At 38.5% G+C, this 22,616-nt stretch overlaps 1 protein-coding gene across 1 annotated transcript; it reads right to left on the bottom strand.

Moving 5' to 3' along the window:
• Window positions 1-363: 363 nt before the first annotated feature.
• Window positions 364-1,280, bottom strand: LOC145121814 (receptor-like protein 39). The gene is made up of 2 exons (XM_079057515.1): window positions 815-1,280; window positions 364-719 (listed from the first exon to the last, which is right to left on the bottom strand). The coding sequence occupies exons 1-2, from the start codon at window positions 1,278-1,280 to the stop codon at window positions 364-366; spliced, it is 822 nt and encodes a 273-aa protein (XP_078913641.1).
• Window positions 1,281-22,616: the final 21,336 nt, after the last annotated feature.

Raw genomic sequence — 22,616 nt, forward strand, 5'->3', positions numbered from 1 at the left:
GAGCCTAGAATCTGGATCTCCTTCCTTTCCTTTGGACCTTCTCTCCTTCCTTCTCTTCTTCAACACCAAAATACACACAAAACACAGTAATTAGGAAGAACTCACTCAAACTCAACAATGGTGGGCTAGGGTTTACAGGGAGAGACGTTCTGAGGTGATGGAGGCTGGAAAGGGGCTATAAAGACGTTTAAATAGGGTGTAAACCCCTGAAATTAGGGTTTCTTCCAGGCTGGCAGACTCGCCGAGTCCGAGCATATGGACTCGCCGAATAGCCGGCTCCAAACGCGTGCTCATCCCGTCTCTACTCGACGAGTCGGGCTACTGACTCGTCGAGTTCCTCTTGAAAACTTGAAAAATAATTATTTAAATAACATACCAGAATTGGGGTGTTACAAGTTCTTTGAAATGCCACAAACCGTCTGGAAGTTGTCTGCTTAGAAAATTATGGGAGAGGTCAAGAACAACTAAAAACCCCTGGTCAATTTGGCATAAGAAGGAGATTCCACCATAGAAATTGTTTCTAGAAAGATGTGGTGATGTCAGAGTGTAAGAGACATTAGTTATTGGGCCATAAAATCTGTTGGAACTCAAATCTATCATTGAAATGTAGCCACTCTTTGATGATAAATCTGGTGCTTTCCTGCTGATGTTGTTGGAAGAGAGATTGAGATATGTTAATTGAGAAGGCCACATGTCCCAAAACCCCAGAGGAATTGTGTCTGAAATTCCATTATTGGCAATATCAAGATATGAAAGATTTTTCAGAGTTTGAATCCATCTGGGAAGTGAGGCCCTAGATTGCAAGATTTCATACCAAGAAGGGAAAGATTTTGAAATCTTAAGGTCTCATTGGAGAGTTTCCCTATCAATCGGTTATGTCCAACAAGCAACCCTTGTAATGTAAGCGATGTGCATCCAAACAAGTTGTTTAGAAAATCAGGAAAATTGACAACAGCAGAGTTGTTATAGAAATACAAACGTTCCAAATTACAGAGGTTACCAAGATATTTGGGAATCCCATCTAATATGTTCCCAGAGAGATCAAGAATGCGAAGCTTATTTCTTGTTAATGGGAACAACGAACGATACATGGATGAGGTCAGATTGTTGTTATTGAGAATAAGGGTATCAATAGATGAAGAAGAGTTGAGAAATGAAGAAGAATATGGATACACGACCTGTGAGAGCTCACATCCCTCTAAACTTAAAGAAATTAGTTTCCGGAGACGCAAAATCATATCTATCCAATAATTTTGTTTGGCTAGAGAAATCCCATCCATTTCAAGTGCCTCTAAATGAGAAAGATGAGATAACCAATCTAGGTTTCAAACTCTAGACTTTCCAAGGGATCCAAGATTAAGCACTTGCAAGTTTGTGAGGTTTCCAAACTCTAGAGGGATGATACCACAATGAGAGTTATCTGAAAGGTCAAGGTGCCTTAACTTTGTCAAGGAACCAATGGACCTGGGAATGGTTCCATTCAAATGATTTGAACCAAGGTGAAGGATTGAACCAATGAACGTGGGAATAATTCCATGAAAAGAATTAGAGAAGAGATCAAGATGAGTCAGGTAGCTTAACTTAAGCAAAGAATTGATTATCTCACCTTCAAGGCCACCAGAGCTAATATTTAGCTCAATGACACGACCAGTTTGGTTGTTGCACGTGACTCCACTCTAGTTACAACATTCTTCTTCTTCAGATCTTCATGTGGAGAGAGTTTCATCAGGGTCTTGGAGGCGAGCTTTGAAATCAAGAAGAGCACGTCTCTCCTTATCGGAACACTTGTTCGTAATACCATTATCATCTCCTCCTCCCGTTGCTACCAATTGGTTGGAAGTTATAGTCTCAAGGCATAGCAAGAGAAGTGAGAAAATGATAAAAACACAAGGATTCATTATGTTAATGCAAATCTTGGTGATATTTTTTTTTAATTTTTTTTTGGGTAGTGATTCATATTCAAACGGCCCCTCATGAGGGTTTATATAGTCTCAATTCTGAAGACAAAAGATTCAAATCAACAACCTCAAATAGGTGGCCTATTCAAATCAACAACCTCAATTGTGAAACGTAATTTCTATGAAAAGTAAGACAAATTAAAGATGAATTGAAACGGATTGCCCCAATTTAGACATTTAAAGACTTACAAGTCTTGGAAATTTGTATTTATGAATTATATCTTTTCCCATCTTGGGATAGTTTCGATCCACTATTTATATGAAATGAGTCCCTAAAAACAAACCGATGAAATCAAATATAGTAGATATAAATGAGAACCGTGATATGATTGGGTCCAAGAATTTACTGACTATGATATGAACTTATCTCACTTCAATTAATTAAATCGTATACTTGTTAGAAACAAGCCAAGTTGGTCCATTTCAACTTTGATCCATGGTCTCCTACATTGTTAAAAATATTTTTTTTTTATTTTGTAAAAAAGTGCTACACTAGTAGTGATTCTAAAACAAGACGGTAACAAACTTGCAAATTGCAATATATATATATATATATATATATATATATATATATATATATATATATATATATATATATATTGAAAAATAATTGAATGAAATCTTTTTATTAATCAGTGTAGATTAAAAATGTTTAACATCTTTATTAATTACAAAATTAAAGAATATACGACCACACTTTCTAGTTTCTAGACTTCCCTAGCATTGGTACTATGTTAAACAATTTTTTCTTTTCACACAAAAAACAATATAAAATAGCCAATACCACAAGTACACCATTAATTCTTATATAAAAATGAATGGATATTTCATAAACAACCATAAAAGATTGTTAGTCATATCATTGTCCTTGCAGAATATGAACATCCCAGAATGTATTTGGTAGAAAAGAATGACGTGTTGACTACTAATGTAAAAAGAATAAAATGATGATTCAACAAATAAGAACAACAAGACTTTTAATGGCTTGTGTAGCTGAGTGAGAAGAAATGCTCTAGACAGACTAACCTGATATGATCTCAATATTGGATTCGATCTTAAAATCTAAGAGAAGAGCGCTGAGAAAAACAGCTAGATTAGACTCATTCTCTTATAGCTAACTAAACATGATCATGAGATCTATAAGGGAGGAGGGAGTCGTTCCCTCCCAACCCACCGAACCCACTGCCACATCAAATTTTCTCTCTTATTTTTTTTCATCTTTCCAAACCCACAACACACGGAATCCTATCTTTTTGAACCCACTCAATTAACAAAAATACAAAACAACTAAGGTACAAGTTTTAAAACACATGATACAAGACAAAATAAGAAAGAGAAAGTAGAGAAAGATGATGAAGTGGGTTAGTGAAACCAATCAACCCACTCGTTGAAGCGGGAGTGATACCGCCGATAACTCTATTGCTAATTAAGATTTTACATTTGATTGTTTTGTATTTTTTTTAATTGAGTGGGTTGAGTGGGTTCAAAAAGATAGGATTTCCGTGTGTTGTGGGTTCGGAAAGATGAAGAAAAATAAAAGAGAAAAAGTGATGTGGCAGTGAGTTCAGGGCTGTGAGGGAATGACTCCCTCCTCTCTAATCGTTATAAAGTGGAATATACAACAACAAATCAAATTAAGAGCCTCAAATAACATCAATTGACCAATTAGCATAAGTTATTCTTTAGGAATTTCGGAAGGCCTGCTCTAATTCTACGTAGAACATAAAATTTGAGAAAGATAATATCGTATTTTCGAACCAGAGACTTGCTATCAATATTATCAACAATACCCTTGAATTTGGGGCTTTTAGTGTTGATTCCTCTTTGACTGCTTCTGCTTCTGTTTCACAGTCACCGGCGCCTCTGCACTGCAGTAGGAATTCAAAGTTTTTCGTGGCAGAGCGTCCTGGGCGGCTGGGCCCATGAAAAGCAAGTTGTACATATACTAGTATAACATTATTCGTGGAAAAAAAATATATTGTGTATGTCTATTTTCACTCTTCATGTTAATTAAAAAATATTTTGTTTAAATATTGAGGGTTTGTTGCATGATTATCAAATTTAGTGGTTTATATGTATACGGCATTTCTTTAAGCAATGTTTTTTTTGATTGCTTTTGTAATTGAGTAAATACCAGATGTTTAGGATTTCTTGTAAAGAAGTTACTGTACAAATTCATACCTCAACAGCTTTTTGTTGAGAAATTAAATATCCTTCTATATTTTCTTTCCTATCTATCATTTTATCAATGTTAAATGGTGACAAATATATTTAAATTTTATTATTTTTATTAAATTTAACACATGTCATCATTTAAGATGAATTGGTGGATGAGTAGAAAGATAATAGAGTATAATATAGTAGGATATTTAATTTCTCTTTTTTGTTTGTTAATTTTCTTTTATGGGTTTAACCATAGAGTTTTGTCATAAAAGCTTTTAAGTTTTGCACACATTGACAGTTTTACCTTAAATTGAATATTATGTTCATTAATGTCTTAATTTTGCACATTTTTTCCATTTTGAGTTTTTAGATGGTAAACTGGTAACATGTAGACATAGGCATGCCACATCGTTGACTTCACATTTTCGGCTGAGTGGGCGCTGACAAAGTGAATTGTATACATATAAAAATGAAATAAATACACATTGTTACTTAGTAATATGTATAAATACATAAATATGTATTTTAAAGAATATAAACCATATGAATAACTATTTTAATATTAATATGTACACAATATATTTTATAAAAAATAAATATTTATACCTATAAATAAATATAAATGCATTTTTAATGCATAATCACGTTTTAAACGTATGCATATGCTTTCAAATGTATAAATATGTTTTTAATTTTACAAAAACATCTTTTTATAAATACCAGTAAAATCTATTTATATATTTAAAAATATATTCATATGTTTCAAGACCTACACTACAAGAAAAAACGATTATTAGCGGCGACAAAAATCACCGCTAAATATAAGATAGTCGTCGGTAAATGTAATAACGGCGACAAGTCGACGCTAATGATTCATCGCTGCTGCCCTGTCGATATTGATCAAAATATCGTCGCTAAAGCTAATTGTTGCCACTAATAATGAAGTCATCGGTGATAATTGTTATCGCCGCTAATAGGTTGTTATCGGTAATAATCGTGTGTCTCCAGTAATAGTGTTGTCGGTAATAGTCATTTTTTTTAATTCAGCTCTTTTTGGGTGCAGAAAAACCGATACGTAACGACATTAATTACCAAAAACACAAAAATATTACTTGCAGAAAAAAATACATAACAACATCCAATTAAGTACCAAAGTATTATAATTTCAAACAAATACCAAAACAAACAAAAAAAGTGTTATAAATTTATGTCATAACAAGTCTAACAAAACACAAACTAATTCGACTAACCACCATCTTCACTCCCCTCATTTCCTCCTTGATCATCACTTGGTGGTTTCCCTGAATAAACAAAAACTACCAAAGTACATTGTTATTTTTTGCACTTAAATACAAGAAATACCAAAAGTATATTGATATTTCTTTCACTTGGGACATAAACACAATTACCAAAATCAACATGCATTTATAGATGCCAAAAGTACATTTTTATTTTTAGAACATGGATAAAAAAAACCAATGTACATTGCTATTCCTTGCACTTGGAACATTGACACAATGACAAACACAATTAATAAATCAACATGCATTTATTGATCATTATATAGATATATATGTAACGCCCGTGGATCCGGGCTAGTCAATTTAGAGACGATAAGCATCAAAAGTGACTTTTTGATAGAAGATTATTTAGAATGAATAATCTTAACTAAGTTGTAGTGGTCGTGACAAGGGTTCCAGATATATAAAGAATGCCGAAATCCGAGTTATAACGAAGAAGTTATGACCGGTCGAAGTTTCGTGACAGAACCGGTACGACACTGCGTGACGTAAATAGTGAATTTACGATAGAGCGATATTTAGCCTTAGTGATCTAAACGACAGACGTAGAATACGTTAAACCGAGGGCGTGCATAAAAAGAACGTCTAAATCTGACTTCGTATGAGGAAGTTATGATTTTTCAAAGTTTCGACTTAGCGGTATGCAGCCCAAAGTTCGAATATAAGATCGAGTGGTTTCTAGCCGAAACAATCTAAACGAGAATCAAAGATCTCGTCGATAGTAGTGCAACGGTAAAAAGAAAGACGAAAACGGACGTCAGATGAAGGAGTTGTGAATTCCTAACAGAGTTTTTCTGTCCCGGCTAACTAAAAATAATATAATAAAAGTTAAAGTCAAAATTAGTGTAAGTCCCCAAACTGCTTGTGTATCAATCAGATCCGTTTGATGGTGCGGAATCCCAATCAAACGGATGATGTCATATCAAAATAGAAGAGGGAGAAGAAGAAGATGATGAATCTTGTATGATTTGATTAGAATGAAGATCCAAATAAAAGATTCACACACAACTTACACACACTTAAGCTCCTCTCTTCTCTCTAACTTTCTCTCTCTACAATATGCTCTCCCACCCTCTAGCCTTTCACTCTCACACACTCCTCACCCTATATATATGAGATAGTTGGCCGCACACGGGTTTACAGTCGTAAACCCGTGTACGGCCGTACACACAACCGTAAACATATACATAGCCGTAAACACCGAGCTATTTACGGTCCTAGACATAAAAAAAACATTTTCCTAGAAAAGCAAAGTATAAACCAATATTTTGACCCAACAATCTCCTCCTTGGTTTATAGCTTTCTTTTCTAATTGACCCAACAAGCTCCTCCTAAAAAGTAGCTGGATTTTCTTGTTAATCTTCATTGGGAGCTTGGCTTCAACATTAATATTCAAATTCTTCACAACTTCAAGATGAACTTGATGAATCTTCAATGAATGACTTCATCTTGAGCAGTTGGGATTTTCTTCAAAATTTGACTCTGAACGCACATTGGGTGAGGAGGCTTCTTGAAAAGATTCTTGAAAGATCACACTTTCAGCTTGAGAATCTTCAGAGAGAACAAAGAGAACGAATCTTCTGGATCACTTCAACAGGTACATAGATAGCAACAAATTGATTGAGGAGGCTTCAATGCAATCTGTCACATAATCTTCAAGTATAGCTTCACCTTGCTTCTGGGGTTGAAGGATTGAATGTTGAAAGAATAATCTTCATTTCTTGCTCCTTCGAATGAGAATTCTTCGATGATCACGGATGAAGCCTTGGCTCAGAAAATCTCGATACAGCCTCTATGAGTCTCATCTACATCTGAATTCACTTTTCCAGACAAAACAAAACTAAAAACAAGGTTAGCACACAATATTTTTGGATTTTTCATTTTTTCTGAACAAGAAATAAAATAGAAATAACACTATTTTTGGATTTTTAAATTTCTGATTTTTGTTTGATTTTTGAATTTTTTTTTAATTCTCCCCCTAAATTTGTGCATAGAGGAAAACTATGAACAAATTTAACAAAAACAAAAATATTTGGGATCAAAGTTGCGAGACAGTCTTAACTTGTTTATCAGTACCTTCACCGTCATGAATAGATCTGGTCAATTGTCGGTATTGTGGTCCACTTAAACACGAAGGATATCGACAAACTTTTCTAAATAAATCATTTAGCTGGCGACGACCACGGGTATTGTTGTCCACTTAAATTAAGCAGCGACATCTACAGACAACCTCTAAATGGTTCAATTTTAGTTGCACTAGAACGGTGTTCCCCACTTCCCGATATACCCTAGTTATCAAGAACTTCCAAAGAACTCCTTACTTTAGGTGAGTAAATAATTATGAAGGAGGAAGACAGATTTAAGGATAAGTACATATGTTGTGTCCCAGGTCGGATCTCTTTCAATCACGCAGAGGGGACAACATATGGCTGACTAGGATAGAGGGATTGAGATGTAGAATTTTGCATATGCTGTGTTCCAGGTCAGATATATTTCAATCACGCAGAGGAGACAACATATGGCTAACAGACAGAAAGAATTGTATAGATAGAGAGTTGCGTAGAAATAGAGTTGCATATGTTACATTCCAGGTTGGATCTCTTCCAATCACGTAGAGGAAGCAACATATGATTGACAGATAGAAAGCAAGAAAATAATTTCCTACAGACCTACTTTATCAGAACCCCCCAGTCGCCCTATCAGAACCAGAATTAAGGAAATAAGTCCGTACATCAAGGAAAAGTTAAGCCACAGTTCTAGATGCGTATTAACTTAATGTATCCTATGGGTTCCTGTGTTTATCTCAATGCTCAATCTACCCGAGCGTCGTATGACCAGTCCAAACAATCCTATCTAATTCCACACTGTCAAATCTTTCGTGCCTACCAGCACATTGAACACAGAGTCTAGACAATTCAGATTCAGTTCCTTACACATGTTTTAGACTGCCCGTTATCACTTTATATTGATATCACTTCCCAATAATACCTACTAACGAAAGACTATAAGAAATTAAAAGATTGTCTTCAGAATGAATCAGTTTAAGATAAACTCAGGAGTATAGAGAAGAAAACTCAAACCGTAAGTCACCGATTGTATTTGCATCCAGAAGGTCTGAGAACAACACGCATATTTTTATCTCAAAACAGATCCGAAAATTCTTCACATCGTTAAGTATAAACCCCATGAGTGATCCCTTCCTTTCTTTCTTTCCCGCAAAGGACACATACTCTCAAACAAAATTCTGAATGTTGTACAGTAGAGAGATGTCCCCTATCATGTGCCTGGAACAGCCACTATCAACAAATCAAAGTTCTGATGATATGCCTCCATAGCTGCTCCAGCACAGAGCGGGATCAGTTGGTCTTTGGAACCTAGTCCATTTTGAAACTGGGTTGACATTGTTCATCCTTGCACGGTACTCTCTCCCATGACATGTAACACCGTAAAAATTAAAACATTTTTTCACTTTTTAAAACCATATAAATGTTGGATTAGTGTCTAAGTCCATAACTATTTTGGTATGTACTTGACCCGATGGTGCATGGTCCTTTTGGGTTGCCTTCACCAAAGCAACTTGATAGGATGAATTATGGAGAGAAAGGATTAAATATGATTTATTAATATATTATGAGAATAATATATTAAAGGAGAAATCATATTGTTTAATTAATATTAGTCAAGAATTAATTAGTAATTAGTTTTGTGACTAAAAGAGATTAATTAAACTTAAGGGACTGGAATTGTAATTATAAGATAATTGCAATTTGGGCTATGGATTGCCTTATATTAAGGAGTGGACGAATTCTATGGGGAAACCCATTAGAAATTGTCCAAGGCCCTTAAGGAAAGGAGTCCATGGGTTGCTTAGGGCTTAAGCATCCAAATTAAGGTTTCCTTGTTAGATAACCCTAATAGCCTCACTATATATAGAGCCCTTATGCCTCAAAAACGTGGACAAGCTTCCTTCTAGGGTTTCCATACGTTTTTGAGAGCCTCCTTCTCTTCTCCTCTTCATCCTCTTGCTCTTGGTGTTTGTGAACCATTAGAGGAGTGACATTTGTGACTCTAAGCTTTCTAAAGTCAATACAAGAAGGATTTGAGATTGTTATTGCTACATAACAATTAAGGTATGATCTAAACCCTAATTTATATGTTATATTGATTATCATATACTAGATCTAGGGTTTATAGTCTTGGATGACTTGCATGTACAATAGAGAAACCTAGATCCAAGCATTAGGGTTTGTATGAGCACATATGATGTTCTTATGATCAAAACTCATCAGTGGTATCAGACCCTAGATTGGTTTCTAATGTATTGATGCCTTGTTAATTTTTTCATGCTTGAAAAAATCGTTTTTTTGCCTCCTGCCTGATGTACTCGGCGAGTCCCATTGTGGACTCGGCGAGTAGGCCCCTACTCGGCGAGTCCATAAGGGGACTCGGCGAGTTTAGCTGTCAGACAGGCAGATTTTCGAGATTTTTTACCTGTTTTGACTTAGGATAATTGCCATAATTGTTTAAACTTAATAAAATTCGAATTTTGTTAATTCCTTATGATTATCCTTGTCAAAATAAAAGATTTTGGTCATCTAATTAGATAATTGTTACCTTATTTGATATATGTTAAGTTATGGAAATTATTTGATCATTATCTTGCAAGAATTTGAACTAGATCTAATTAGATAACCACCAATTATAGTTAATTGTCTTATTTGAATTATGTGATCTAGAATATTCTTGGCAAAGTTTGGAATAGTTTCAAATTAATCCCTTTAGGTTTTATAGTTTTAAATTTAAACTCAAAAGTTTAGTTTTGAAATTTAAATAGTTGAAACCCTAATGTTTTGAAAAGGTTTCAAAACTTGTCCTCAAGTTTTGGAATTTAAATTTTGATTAAAAGTTTAATTTTGATGTATATTTAAATTCTAAACCCTAAGTTTTTGAAATGTTTCAAAACTTGCCTTCAAGTTTTGGAATTTAAAAGTTGATTAAATGTTTAATTTAGGAATGTTAAATTCTAAAACCCTAGTATTGTTTTTGAAAAGTTCAAATCACACCCTTATGGTTTTATTAATTAATTAAGGTGTATAATTAAAAGAGGTTTAATAAATCCATAAAAGTTTTGGTTTACAATTTAATTGAATTAAAAGTATAATCGTTAAATTTGACCACCTAGTATTTTAAAAGTGTAAAATACACCCTATACTATATATAACATTAAAAGTCTAACATTATATATATGTATGAGTAAAAGTCAGTCTTACCGTTAGTAGGCCTCATTCACGAAGCTGGTCTATAAGGAGTGTTTAAGGAAATTGCCTATAAAATGGCGATTGAATGGGTATCCATTCTTACCCACCGCACTCTTGACTAGTGGAGGGTCGTTAGCCGAACAGGTAGGATAGGACAAAACCTTCCATTATAAGTATACTGAAGTACAAAAGTAACTAAATGTTTTACAAATTCCCAATCTTAGTTACTTAGGCAAAAGTGAATTGATGCAATTCCATGAAATTACACTTTGTGCCCTTGCGAAGACGTTAGTGGAGCGTGTGTGGTTTACCGACACACTAAATGGTTCTAAGCAAAGGTAGCAAAGGGTGACTCAATGTTTGTCATAGTTCGGTGGAGCGTGTGTGGTTTACCGGCACATCGAATAGGTGACTGTAACATGTGAGGGCACCATGTAAGTTTGCATGGTTATTCACACCCGCTTTGTGATCCTCGGCATCCCAGTCACAAACTAGAGGGGCATATCGAGATTTAAACATGCCATTGAAATGTTCAATGAATCTCAAAGGATCTAGGAGTTTTCATAGATTTTAAAACTTAAATTTTTTTTTTCGTTTTTCGTGGTGGAAATTAGTGAATCGTCATTCACTTACCTTCAAATATTCTGCAAACTAGATTACGGCATCCCTTTTCTAGGTTGTAGCGTATTGTGTTGGGTCCTAGCCTTAGTATCTCATTTGGGTGATTTACTAAGGACTCAATCAATCAACTAACTTGAATTTGTTTTCTCCCGCTTTGTAGATGTCAAAGTTCGACAACTATGGTCTTCCCAAATCCCGTGGAACAAGCTTTCCACATGAAGATGATATTCCACGATTCGATCGAGGAACAAGAAATCATGCTTCACTTCCTCCACCTCCTCCACCTCCTCCAATTATTCTCCCTAACCCACAAGTTCGAAGGCTTGAAAAGTTCAAGCTCACTCAAGCCCTTTTGGCAAGCAAACATATAGAAGGAAAGTCGGTGTGTGCACACGTCCGAGGGATGAAGTCACACATTGATAGGTTAAGAATGTTGGGATCCGTTGGTTGTGAGGAGATGGCTGTTGATTGGGTTCTTCAGTCACTTCCTAACTCATATAGTGAGTTCGTAAGAGAGTACTATATGATGAACTACTACGTGACCATTATAGATCTCACCTATATGCTTATTGCTGCTGAATCAGCAATGGTTTGGCGCAATGGAAAAGCAAAGTTGATTGGTGAATCTGCCTTCAAGACCTCTATGGATATAGACAATGGCAACGAAAGACATGCTATGATCGAAAAGTTTGATCATAAGAGAAAGGCAATGTCTGAAGTAGTTCCATGTCCTGTTCTGAAAGAGTCGATTTGCTTTTATTGCCAAGAGAAGGGGCATTGGAGACGAAGTTGCCCTATTTACCTAAGAGATCTAAGAGATGGGAGAGTCAAAACGTATGGCTCTGCTTTAGGTAAAATCCATTGATTAACTCTTTTAAACTCCTATTCTAGATTCTTAATACATAATGTGATAAGATTACAATTGATGTTTTGTAGGATCGAAGAAAAGAGAGGAAGCTTAAGGGAAGAAGTAAGCAGAATCTAACCGTGAAGAAATGGATTTTGATCGCATTACTTGAAGATTAGATTCTTGAGCTACTACTTAGAGTTAGAATTAGATTGCTAAGAAATATGTATTAGCATAGTTTTTCAATGAATTGCATTGTAAGGACAAAATTTTTCCGCAATAAAATAAATTTTGACTTTATATTATTTATTTATCCTTGCAATGGCGTGTATGAAAAATTGATTAGCAATAATGGATTTGATTCTTAACTATGGAAATGTCAAAAATTTACCAAAAAAGGAGAGTTTCTCATCGCCCAAGTTTCAGTTGGACATAAATTTGGAATCACGCAACTTGGTTGCATGATGAATGAGAAATTTCATATTTCGAAATTAGACTAATTCATTGACAAAGTGTCAAGTGAAGGACTAGGAGATCGAGTACACAAAGTTGTGTGTTGATCAAAGTCCACCATAAGAGTAGCAAATATGTTCGTCATGATTTACTAAAGGTTTAGTAAATATGATTATACTTATAAGATTAAGTGTAATTCTGAATTGATTGAAAATGTTTAAATCAATAGCAGAACGAATAAGAAGAATCAAGTAGGCAGAAAGATAAAAGTTTCTCCATTCTAAGAAGAAGGGAGAGTACCTTTTATGTTTTATAAGTCTTAATGATTAAGAACCATATCTCAATTGATCCTCTAAGTGAGTCTTAGTACAATTGCATGTCTAAGAAGAGGAATCAAGAATTGAAGAAATGGTTAAATCAAAAAGTCAATCATACTTCGTTCCAAACAAGTCTTAGAGTTAAGATTGTGACAATGAGTGACAAGTCTTAAGAAGGTTTATAACATTCATCAAATGTGGAAAGTTGTGATGTCTTAGACAAGACAAAAGACCAACTAGGACCAATTTTATGAAGTGTTTTGTTTTGATAAAAACTACACTAACTCTTGAATATTTGTTTGTCAAGAAATGTTTATTGACAAGAGAATCTTATACGTCAAGGAGTCAGTGGGAGTCTCAATGGTCTTGAAAGGTTTCAAGAACAAATCAAAATAAACCTCATCGATCATCACTAGCACACGAGTTGAGGTTTACAACCTATCGTGTTGACACTATTTTGTTTCTGTGCCATTCCAATTGAGTTAATTATGCATGTGAGTCCTATGAGTTCTCGTTTGAATGCATAAAAGGCAAGGACCTTGATCAATGAAAGTACATTGATAGGAAAGGGTGAGCTGCTTAACTACTTGGAAGACATGGTGGGCAGCTGTGTTACCATAAGGCAAGAAGTCAAGATTAAGAAAGTTCGGTCCATATGAGTTTGAATTTGTCGTAAACTTTGGTTTTGACAAATTCACATGGATAGGAACACATACACCATTAAAATCTAAGTGAAAATGACTGTGAGGAAATGCTTTCACTAAGAAAGATTTTAAGAAGATAGTGAAATTGAATTCTCGAATTCGATTATGGTTACGGTATCCCTTTCCATGATTCGAATTGTGAGATTTGGCAAGACACACATATGAACTATCTAAAGAAAAGGTGTATAAGCTTAGATAAAGGATTATCAAAGCATTAGGTATTAGAAACATGAACTTAAGAAATTCAACAAGTATTGTTTTTCTGCAAGTTAAGTTGGTTTCTGAATACATGTCAAAGCTAGTGGGAGCATAAGTGTTATGTTTATAATAATCATCATGATAGTGGGAGCATAAATGTTATGATTGTATGATTATTATGGAAAGTATTGCAAGTTAGAAATATTAATTATAGAAAACAATAGTTATACTTTGCAAAGTTGCAAGAGTTGAAAAGTTGTTTTGCTATAATTAAGGGAGAGAATATTATGCTTCATTTCAAATCTAAAGGCTTAGGTTGTGGAATGTTAATAATTTAGTCAAGGAAACATAGTGTGTTCACAATTTTCGATTATGATTACGGCATTCCTCTTCATAGTTCGAATTTTGAGAACGTAGCACATAAAATATTATGGCAGAAGATTGATAAAGTATCAAATCTTTATGTAAAACGGTATGCATCGTGTTCCATACGCTTCGGGTATAGGATCGATTGCAAATGCTATAATATTTGACCATTCTAAAATTTTCCAAATGTCTAGCGCATTTAGAGGGAAAAAGGACAAGAATCGGTTTTGACTAAGATAATTAAACAACTATCAAAGGACAATCTAAAGTTCGCCGATGATTGGTCGCTTGTGAGTAGTTGGAAGTATAGTATTGGATGGAACATATCGACATTATTATAAATAGATAAGATTCTATTAAGAATGAGTTGTCATATGGAAAATATGGAAACATGTCCATATTGGGAATTGAATATTGAAAATCTATGTCTAGATTAGAAACTTTTATGCAAAAGGATGTTCAAAGGAATGTACTTTGAGTGAGAGACATCACATCTAAGGAATTGTCTTGTAACAATCACTGATAGAGGACTTTGTAATTTCATTGGCAATAGTCATTGTGACTTTAGTGCAGTGACATTACAAAAGGATCGTTGCATAAAATGTTAGAATCTAGCATATTCCATAAGTGGCAAGGATTTGATATTCTTTCACTTGTGAAAAAGGATTGGGAGTTGTGAAATGAGTATGATTGGAAATGTGTTCATTTGATCTATTTCACAAAGTAAGAACCATAGGTAAACATTGTGTGCATACTAAGAGCATGGGACAAGTGTTGTAATAATTCAAGTAAGAAGTTGATTACCCGAAACAACAAACAATGAGTAATCGATATGGTGATAAATAAAAGGTGTTTTATTTATGCTCAAAGGTTTGAGGCCATATGGGATTAGTATTATTCTTGTGTTTCACTTTGCATGTTTTGACTTCCTGAATGATTTAATTGGTTAAGAACAGTCAAATTATTCGAACGGGCCACAATCGTTCATATGTTGGAAGTAGGTATGAATAAAGATTGTCGTGAATTGGTGTGTGGATTGTCTAAAGAGTATTAGACGTAAGCAAATGTTTGCTGCAACGTTCATGAGTGCTTATGAATATGATTTGAGCATTAGATTAAACCCACGCTCACTTGGATCACTACATGAATTGTATCACGAGTGATTGGTGAGACGATAACATCTTATATTCTTGAAACCAAGATGTGTGAGTTGTATCTTGCAAATCGGTTGCACATTGATAATATGTAAACGCACCAGTAACTTGGTGTTATAAAACATATTGTTGTGTGTAATTCGGTGAGTAAGTGCAAGCGAGCATTGAATCAAAGTTTATCCGTTCCTTTTATCCAAAGAAGGATAAAAGCGATATCTTTGGGCCCCTCGATGATTTAGTGATGACAAACGTAAATGCTCGGCCGGGCTAGGGCTAATTTGATTTGTTCAATTAGTCAGTCGTCATAAATCGGAAGTCGAGAAATAGTACAGAAAGAATGATTATAAATCATGTCTTACGATATCTAAAATGGAGGAATATATGATCCCTTATCTAAAGGACACGCGTATCTGATAGGATCAGAGTTGACAGCGGCTTTGGAAAGCTACGATTGCAGATCAGGATCTGAAGTCATACGCAGAATAGTTATTAGACTTATCCAAGTGGGAGACTGTTGGATTAGTGTCTAAGTCCATAACTATTTTGGTATGTACTTGACCCGATGGTGCATGGTCCTTTTGGGTTGCCTTCACCAAAGCAACTTGATAGGATGAATTATGGAGAGAAAGGATTAAATATGATTTATTAATATATTATGAGAATAATATATTAAAGGAGAAATCATATTGTTTAATTAATATTAGTCAAGAATTAATTAGTAATTAGTTTTGTGACTAAAATAGATTAATTAAACTTAAGGGACTGGAATTGTAATTATAAGATAATTGCAATTTGGGCTATGGATTGCCTTATATTAAGGAGTGGACGAATTCTATGGGGAAACCCATTAGAAATCGTCCAAGGCCCTTAAGGAAAGGAGTCCATGGGTTGCTTAGGGCTTAAGCATCCAAATTAGGGTTTCCTTGTTAGATAACCCTAATAGCCTCACTATATATAGAGCCCTTATGCCTCAAAAACGTGGACAAGCTTCCTTCTAGGGTTTCCATACGTTTTTGAGAGCCTCCTTCTCTTCTCCTCTTCATCCTCTTGTTCTTGGTGTTTGTGAACCATTAGAGGAGTGACATTTGTGACTCTAAGCTTTCTAAAGTCAATACAAGAAGGATTTGAGATTGTTATTGCTACATAACAATTAAGGTATGATCTAAACCCTAATTTATATGTTATATTGATTATCATATACTAGATCTAGGGTTTATAGTCTTGGATGACTTGCATGTACAATAGAGAAACCTAGATCCAAGCATTAGGGTTTGTATGAGCACATATGATGTTCTTATGATCAAAACCCATCAATAAATTCATTCATAATTACTTTCAAGAAAACAATGTATCAACATTATCTCATTACAAATCCCAAGATCAGATCATAATAAACTCTGCGGGTGTGTGTATAGATCATGCCGGCGCCTTCCCGCGATCATCACTAGTACCTGAAACACATAACACTGTAAGAATAAAAGCTTAGTGAGTTCCCCAAAATACCACTCTAACACATATTAGCCACTCAAGGCTATAACTCTGCTGACCCTCTGGTCAGTGTGTCTCAGTGGGACCCTCCAGTCCCAACTCTCTGTGGGCCCTCTAGCCCTAACTCTATGGACCCATAGGTCCTAACTCTATGGACCCACTGGTCCTATCTCTGGAAACTCTGAATCATGCATATCACAATAACACATAAATAGCATACAATTACACTGGCACATAACTCAACAGTACACTAGCACATAACTCTGTTACCACTCTAGGGAAAGTATAGTGAGAAGACTCACCTCAGATGCCTCGGTAAATCTCTGACTCGGTAGAAATATGGCCTAGCCTCCGCCTAATCACATAAAGTAAATACTCTCATAAATATAACTCTCGAGACTAGACTCAACCCTCTCTTGGCACCCTCAGAAGAGTAAAAGACCATTTTACCCCTCTCTTGACACAAAGACCCCTTTGTTGACCAAACCCTCAAAGTCAACAAAAGTCAACGGTCAAACTTTGACCCGACTCGCCGAGTGCATTTGGGCGACTCGATGAGTCTACACGTGTCCACTATCCCTCTAGTCTCGCATGACACGTCGAGTCTTTCCCCTGATCGACGGGTTACACCTGGCATGAATCGCGGGGCCACCCCGACTCAACTCGCCGAGTCCCAATATGAACTCGGCGAGTTCCTCCTTGAACTCCAGTCCTCTATTTCTCTCTGACTCACCGAGTCATTTCCCCCAACTCGGCAAGATACTCACTGAGTAAACTATGGGAAAATCCTAGCCCTACTCGTCGAGTCTGTTCTTGGGACTCGACGAGTTCATGCCATGCTCAAGCTCAAATGACCTCCTGAGGTCAGATCCGTTCCTCTAATCCATAGATCTGGCCTTCTTAAGCAATATAAACACGTAAAGTCTGGATCTTGATGCCCATGCAAAGACCCAAAGGCTCTATTTGAAGAAATGGCCTCAATATGTCATCCTAAGCTCATATTACCCAATGTCACCCCATAAAGATCAGGGAGTTAAGGTCTCTGGACCTCTTTGGATCCAAATCCGAAGCCTCAACACAAGAAGGGACCAATTGCACCATCAATCATACTCTAAATGGGCTAGAAACCCTAACTCTCAAGGATTAACACCCAAAACTGAAGAAGGATCGAAATATACCTCAATATGAAGTTCTTAGGCTCTGAAATCCACAGAATAACACCCTCTTCAGCTCCTTCTTTGCCTTGGTCACCTTCTTGCAAAAACACCCACACAAGGATCAAAAATGGCCTCTCCTTCCTCACAACCGCTCTAGATCGCTTAGGGTTTTACTCAGGGGTCTGGTAGCCGTACTTGGTGGCTATAAGCCCCTTTAAATAGGTCTCAAACCCCGGGGATTAGGGTTTTATTAAACAGCGCGGACTCTCCGAGTCCACTAGTCGACTCGCCGAGTCCGGTTATTAACCCGGATGGAATTCGCGACTCTACTCGGCGAGTCTAAGCACCAACTCGCCGAGTCCCTTTCCGATGTTGCCACTGGACCTGCACCAGGGGCACTTCCTTGTTTCTCAGAACCTTGATCTTCTGATCCATAATCGCCACCGGTCTCTCAACATAGTTCAGGCTCGCATCCATCTGAATATCCTCTAATGGTACCACTGCCGACTCGTCGGCAATACACTTCCTCAGCTATGAAACGTGAAAGGTGTCATGAATCTGGCCCAACTCTGCAGGTAGTTCCAACCGGTAGGCTACCCGGCCTACCCTCGCAATCACTCGGAATGGACCAATATAACGGGATCCCAGCTTGCCCCTCTTCCTAAACCGGATCACTCCTTTCCAAGGAGATACCTTCAGGAGTACGAAGTCTCCAACTTGGAACTCGAGCTCTGACCGTCGTCTATCCGCATAACTCTTCTGACGGCTCTGGGCCATCAGTAACCTCTGTCTGACCTGCTGAATCTGCTCGGTCGTCTGAAGCACAATCTCTGTACTACCCATCACACGTTTCCCCACCTCTCCCCAACAAATGGGAGTCCGACCCCTCCTTCCATACAACAGCTCAAAGGGTGGCATACCAATGCTCGAATGATGGTTGTTGTTATAGGAAAACTCAGCCAAGGGTAAGTACGTGTCCCTACTCCCTCCGAAGTCCAATACACATGCCCGAAGCATGTCCTCGAGCGTCTGAATCGTCCGCTCGCTCTGTCCGTCAGTCTGTGGGTGGTATGCGGTACTAAAATGCAACCTCGTACTTGCACCCACGCCCATCATTTCCTCCATCCTGGTTGCATCGACACCTTTTGCAGTCCTCGGCAATTTGGTGATGAAATCCATGGTAATCTGTTCCCACTTCCACTCGGGAATCTCTAGTGGCTGCAGCTTACCATGGGGACGCTGGTGCTCGGCCTTAACCCTGCGACAGGTCAAGCATCTCTCTACAAACCATGCGACATCCCTCTTCATACAGGGCCACCAATACTCCTTTTTCAAGTCCAAATACATCTTAGTGGCCCCGGGATGGATCGAGAACCTCGATCGATGCGCCTCCTCCATCAAGATGGTACGCGTTCCGCCCACAAACGGTACCCAAATCCGACCCTGAAATGTCATAAGCCCTCGACTATCGGTAACGAACTCCGATACCTGCCCGATCACTCGCTCCCTTTTGCGGTTCTCCGGTCTCATGGCCTCCGTCTGGGCCCCTCGAATGGTGTCCCACACCGGAGTCATCACTGTCAGTCTCATACAAACGTCTTGTATAGGGGCATTCTTCGCCCTGCGACTCAGGGCATCAGCTACAACATTACCTTTGCCCGGGTGGTACAGGATCTCGCAATCATAATCCTTCACCACATCCAACCACCTCCTATGACGCATGTTCAGGTTGGGCTGATCCATCAGATACTTCAAACTCTTGTGGTCCGTGTATATGGTACACCGAACCCTATACAAATAGTGACGCCATATCTTGAGGGCAAACACTACTGCCCCCAACTCCAGATCGTGGGTGGGATATCTCGTCTCATGAGGCTTCAGCTGTCTCGATGCATACGCTATCACATGCCCTCTCTGCATAAGCACCGCACCCAACCCCAATATCGATGCGTCACAATACACCACGAAATCCTCCATCCCTTCCCGAAGGGCTAACACGGGGGCTTCGCACAATTTCTGGCGAAGTGTCTCAAACGAGGTCTGCTGCTCCGGACCCCATGAAAAGGAACACCCTTCCGGGTCAATCTGGTGAGAGGCACGACAATCTTGGAGAAATCTCGAATAAATCTCTGGTAATAGCCGGTCAATCCCAGAAAACTCCTGATCTCGGTGGGAGTCTCGGCACCTCCCAACTCATAACCGCCTCAATCTTGGCCGGGTCGACCAATATCCCCTTCTGATTAACAAGATGCCCCAAGAACTGGACCTCTCGCAACCAGAAATCACACTTGGAGAATTTGGCATAAAGCCTCTCCGTCCTCAATACCCCGAGAATCTCTCTCAGATGCTCCTCATGCTGCTCTCTAGATCTCGAATACACCAATATATCGTCGATGAACACGATCACCGAGCGATCCAACATCGGTCTACACACCCTGTTCATGAGATCCATGAATGCTGCTGGTGCATTGGTGAGCCCGAAAGGCATCACCATGAACTCGTAATGCCCGTAACGAGTCCTGAACGCTGTCTTCTGGATATCCTCATCACGCACCCTCATCTGATGATATCCAGACCTCAAATCGATCTTGGAGAACCAAGACGCTCCCTGCAATTGATCGAATAAATCGTCGATCCTCGGTAAGGGGTAACGGTTCTTGACCGTCAGTTTGTTCAACTCCCGGTAATCAATGCACATCCGGTGTGAACCATCCTTTTTCTTGACGAAAAGGATCGGCGCTCCCCACGGCGAGCTACTCGGCCGTATAAACCCCTTCCCCAACAGCTCCTGAAGCTGCGAGGATAACTCCTGCATCTCTGGCGGCGCAAGGCGATAGGGCGCCTTGGCGATAGGCGCTGCCCCCGGAACCAAATCGATACGGAACTCTACCTGCCTCTCGAGAGGCACACCCGGCAACTCGTCGGGGAAAACATCCGGGAACTCACGCACTATCGGGACCTCATCGACCGACCTCGGTCTCTCTGCATCTACTCTCGTATCCACCACATAAGCCACAAACCCACTACAACCCTGCTGCAGACTCTGTCTCGCTCTAGCGGCCGAACAAAACGCTGACCCAGAACGGGTACCCTTGCCATAAACCGTAAGAACTCCCCCACTAGGGTCTCGTATCGTCACCAACTGCCGCTCGCAGTCGATCACAGCTCCGAAACGGCTCAGCCAATCCATGCCCACTATGACACATACGTCCCCCATTGAAATCGGGACTAGATCTATCGGAAACTCGACACCGATGATCTCGAGTACACATCCTCGAATCACATCAGTAGCATACACCGCTCGCTCGTCCGCTATGGAAACTCGTAGAGGTCGACTCAACGCCTCACGCTGGGTACTGATGTGCCGACTAAACGCTAGGGACACAAAAGACCGACTCGCTCCCGAGTCAAATAACACCAAAGCAGGTACAGAACACACAATAAATGTACCTACGCATATCTCAATATAAGCACAATATCTCAACATAAAAATAAATACATGAAAGAATACATACCAGCCACGACATTGGGCGCAGCGCGGACCTCCTACACGGTCAACTGGAAGGCTCTCCCTCGTGCCTTCGGTGCCTCGGCCTTTACGGGCCGACTGTCTGTAGCTCTCACTGCAGTAGGGGCAGATCCCTGAGATGCCCCCTGTGCTGTCCCTCGCAACTGTGGACACTCTGCCTTCCGGTGTCCGGTCTGGTTGCAGTGAAAACATACTGCAAACCCCTTGGGGCAATCCTTGGCCATATGCCCCTCCTTTCCACATTTGTAGCAAGACCCCGCTCTGCACACCCCATCGTGGCTCTTGCCGCACTTGCCACAAGTGCGGCCCCTCTGACTCCCAGATCTTGAATCAGCGGGCTTGGCCCGCTTGGCGGCCGGCTGAGACTAGATCTCCGAAATGGAGACAATGTTGAGAGTTGCGAATGCAACAATAGACAGAAGACCGCTCTCGCGATCCCTCTGTTAAAGTCTGGAGTGCTAAACTGGTGGAAGCTACTAGCTGGTTCGATTTCCAAGGGAGAAGCTAGCAAGATCTTTTGTAAATCAACAATGAGTTCCAGAATCTGAAGAAGGGAAGATTGAGCGTCATCGAGTATGCTACTAGTTTTACGGAGAAGATGAAGCTTGTTCCCTACCTAATTCCAACGGAACTTTCCAAGGTCAACAAGTTTGCCAATGGATTACCAGCAGACTTTGGTCCAATGGTCAACCAAGCAACCACTTTGAAAGCCGCCATATGGGCAGCCAAGAATGTGTTGGATTAATGTCTAAGTCCATAACTATAATTGGTAAGACTTGACCCGACCCGACATGGTCCATTTGGGTTGCATGGCATCATGCATTTAGATAGACTATAATGAGAGAAATAACACTTAAGGTTTGCTAATATATTATAAGTTCTAATATATTAATAAGATTATTTAATTAGTATTGATCAAGAATTAATCTAGGATTAATTAAGTGATCAAAAGAAGACTAATTAAATATATGGGTTGATTGTGTAAATCATCCATACTTGTATAGTGGGCTAAGACTCCATGGATTATCAAGTTGGGCTAAAACCTATAGGATGCTCCATGGATACTCCATGGTGTATTTGAACCCATGGATCCAAGGAAATG

This window comes from Lactuca virosa, chromosome 6 (assembly GCF_052849685.1).
Source record: "Lactuca virosa cultivar CGN04683 chromosome 6, Lactuca_virosa_CGN04683_v6, whole genome shotgun sequence".
NCBI lineage: Eukaryota > Viridiplantae > Streptophyta > Magnoliopsida > Asterales > Asteraceae > Lactuca > Lactuca virosa.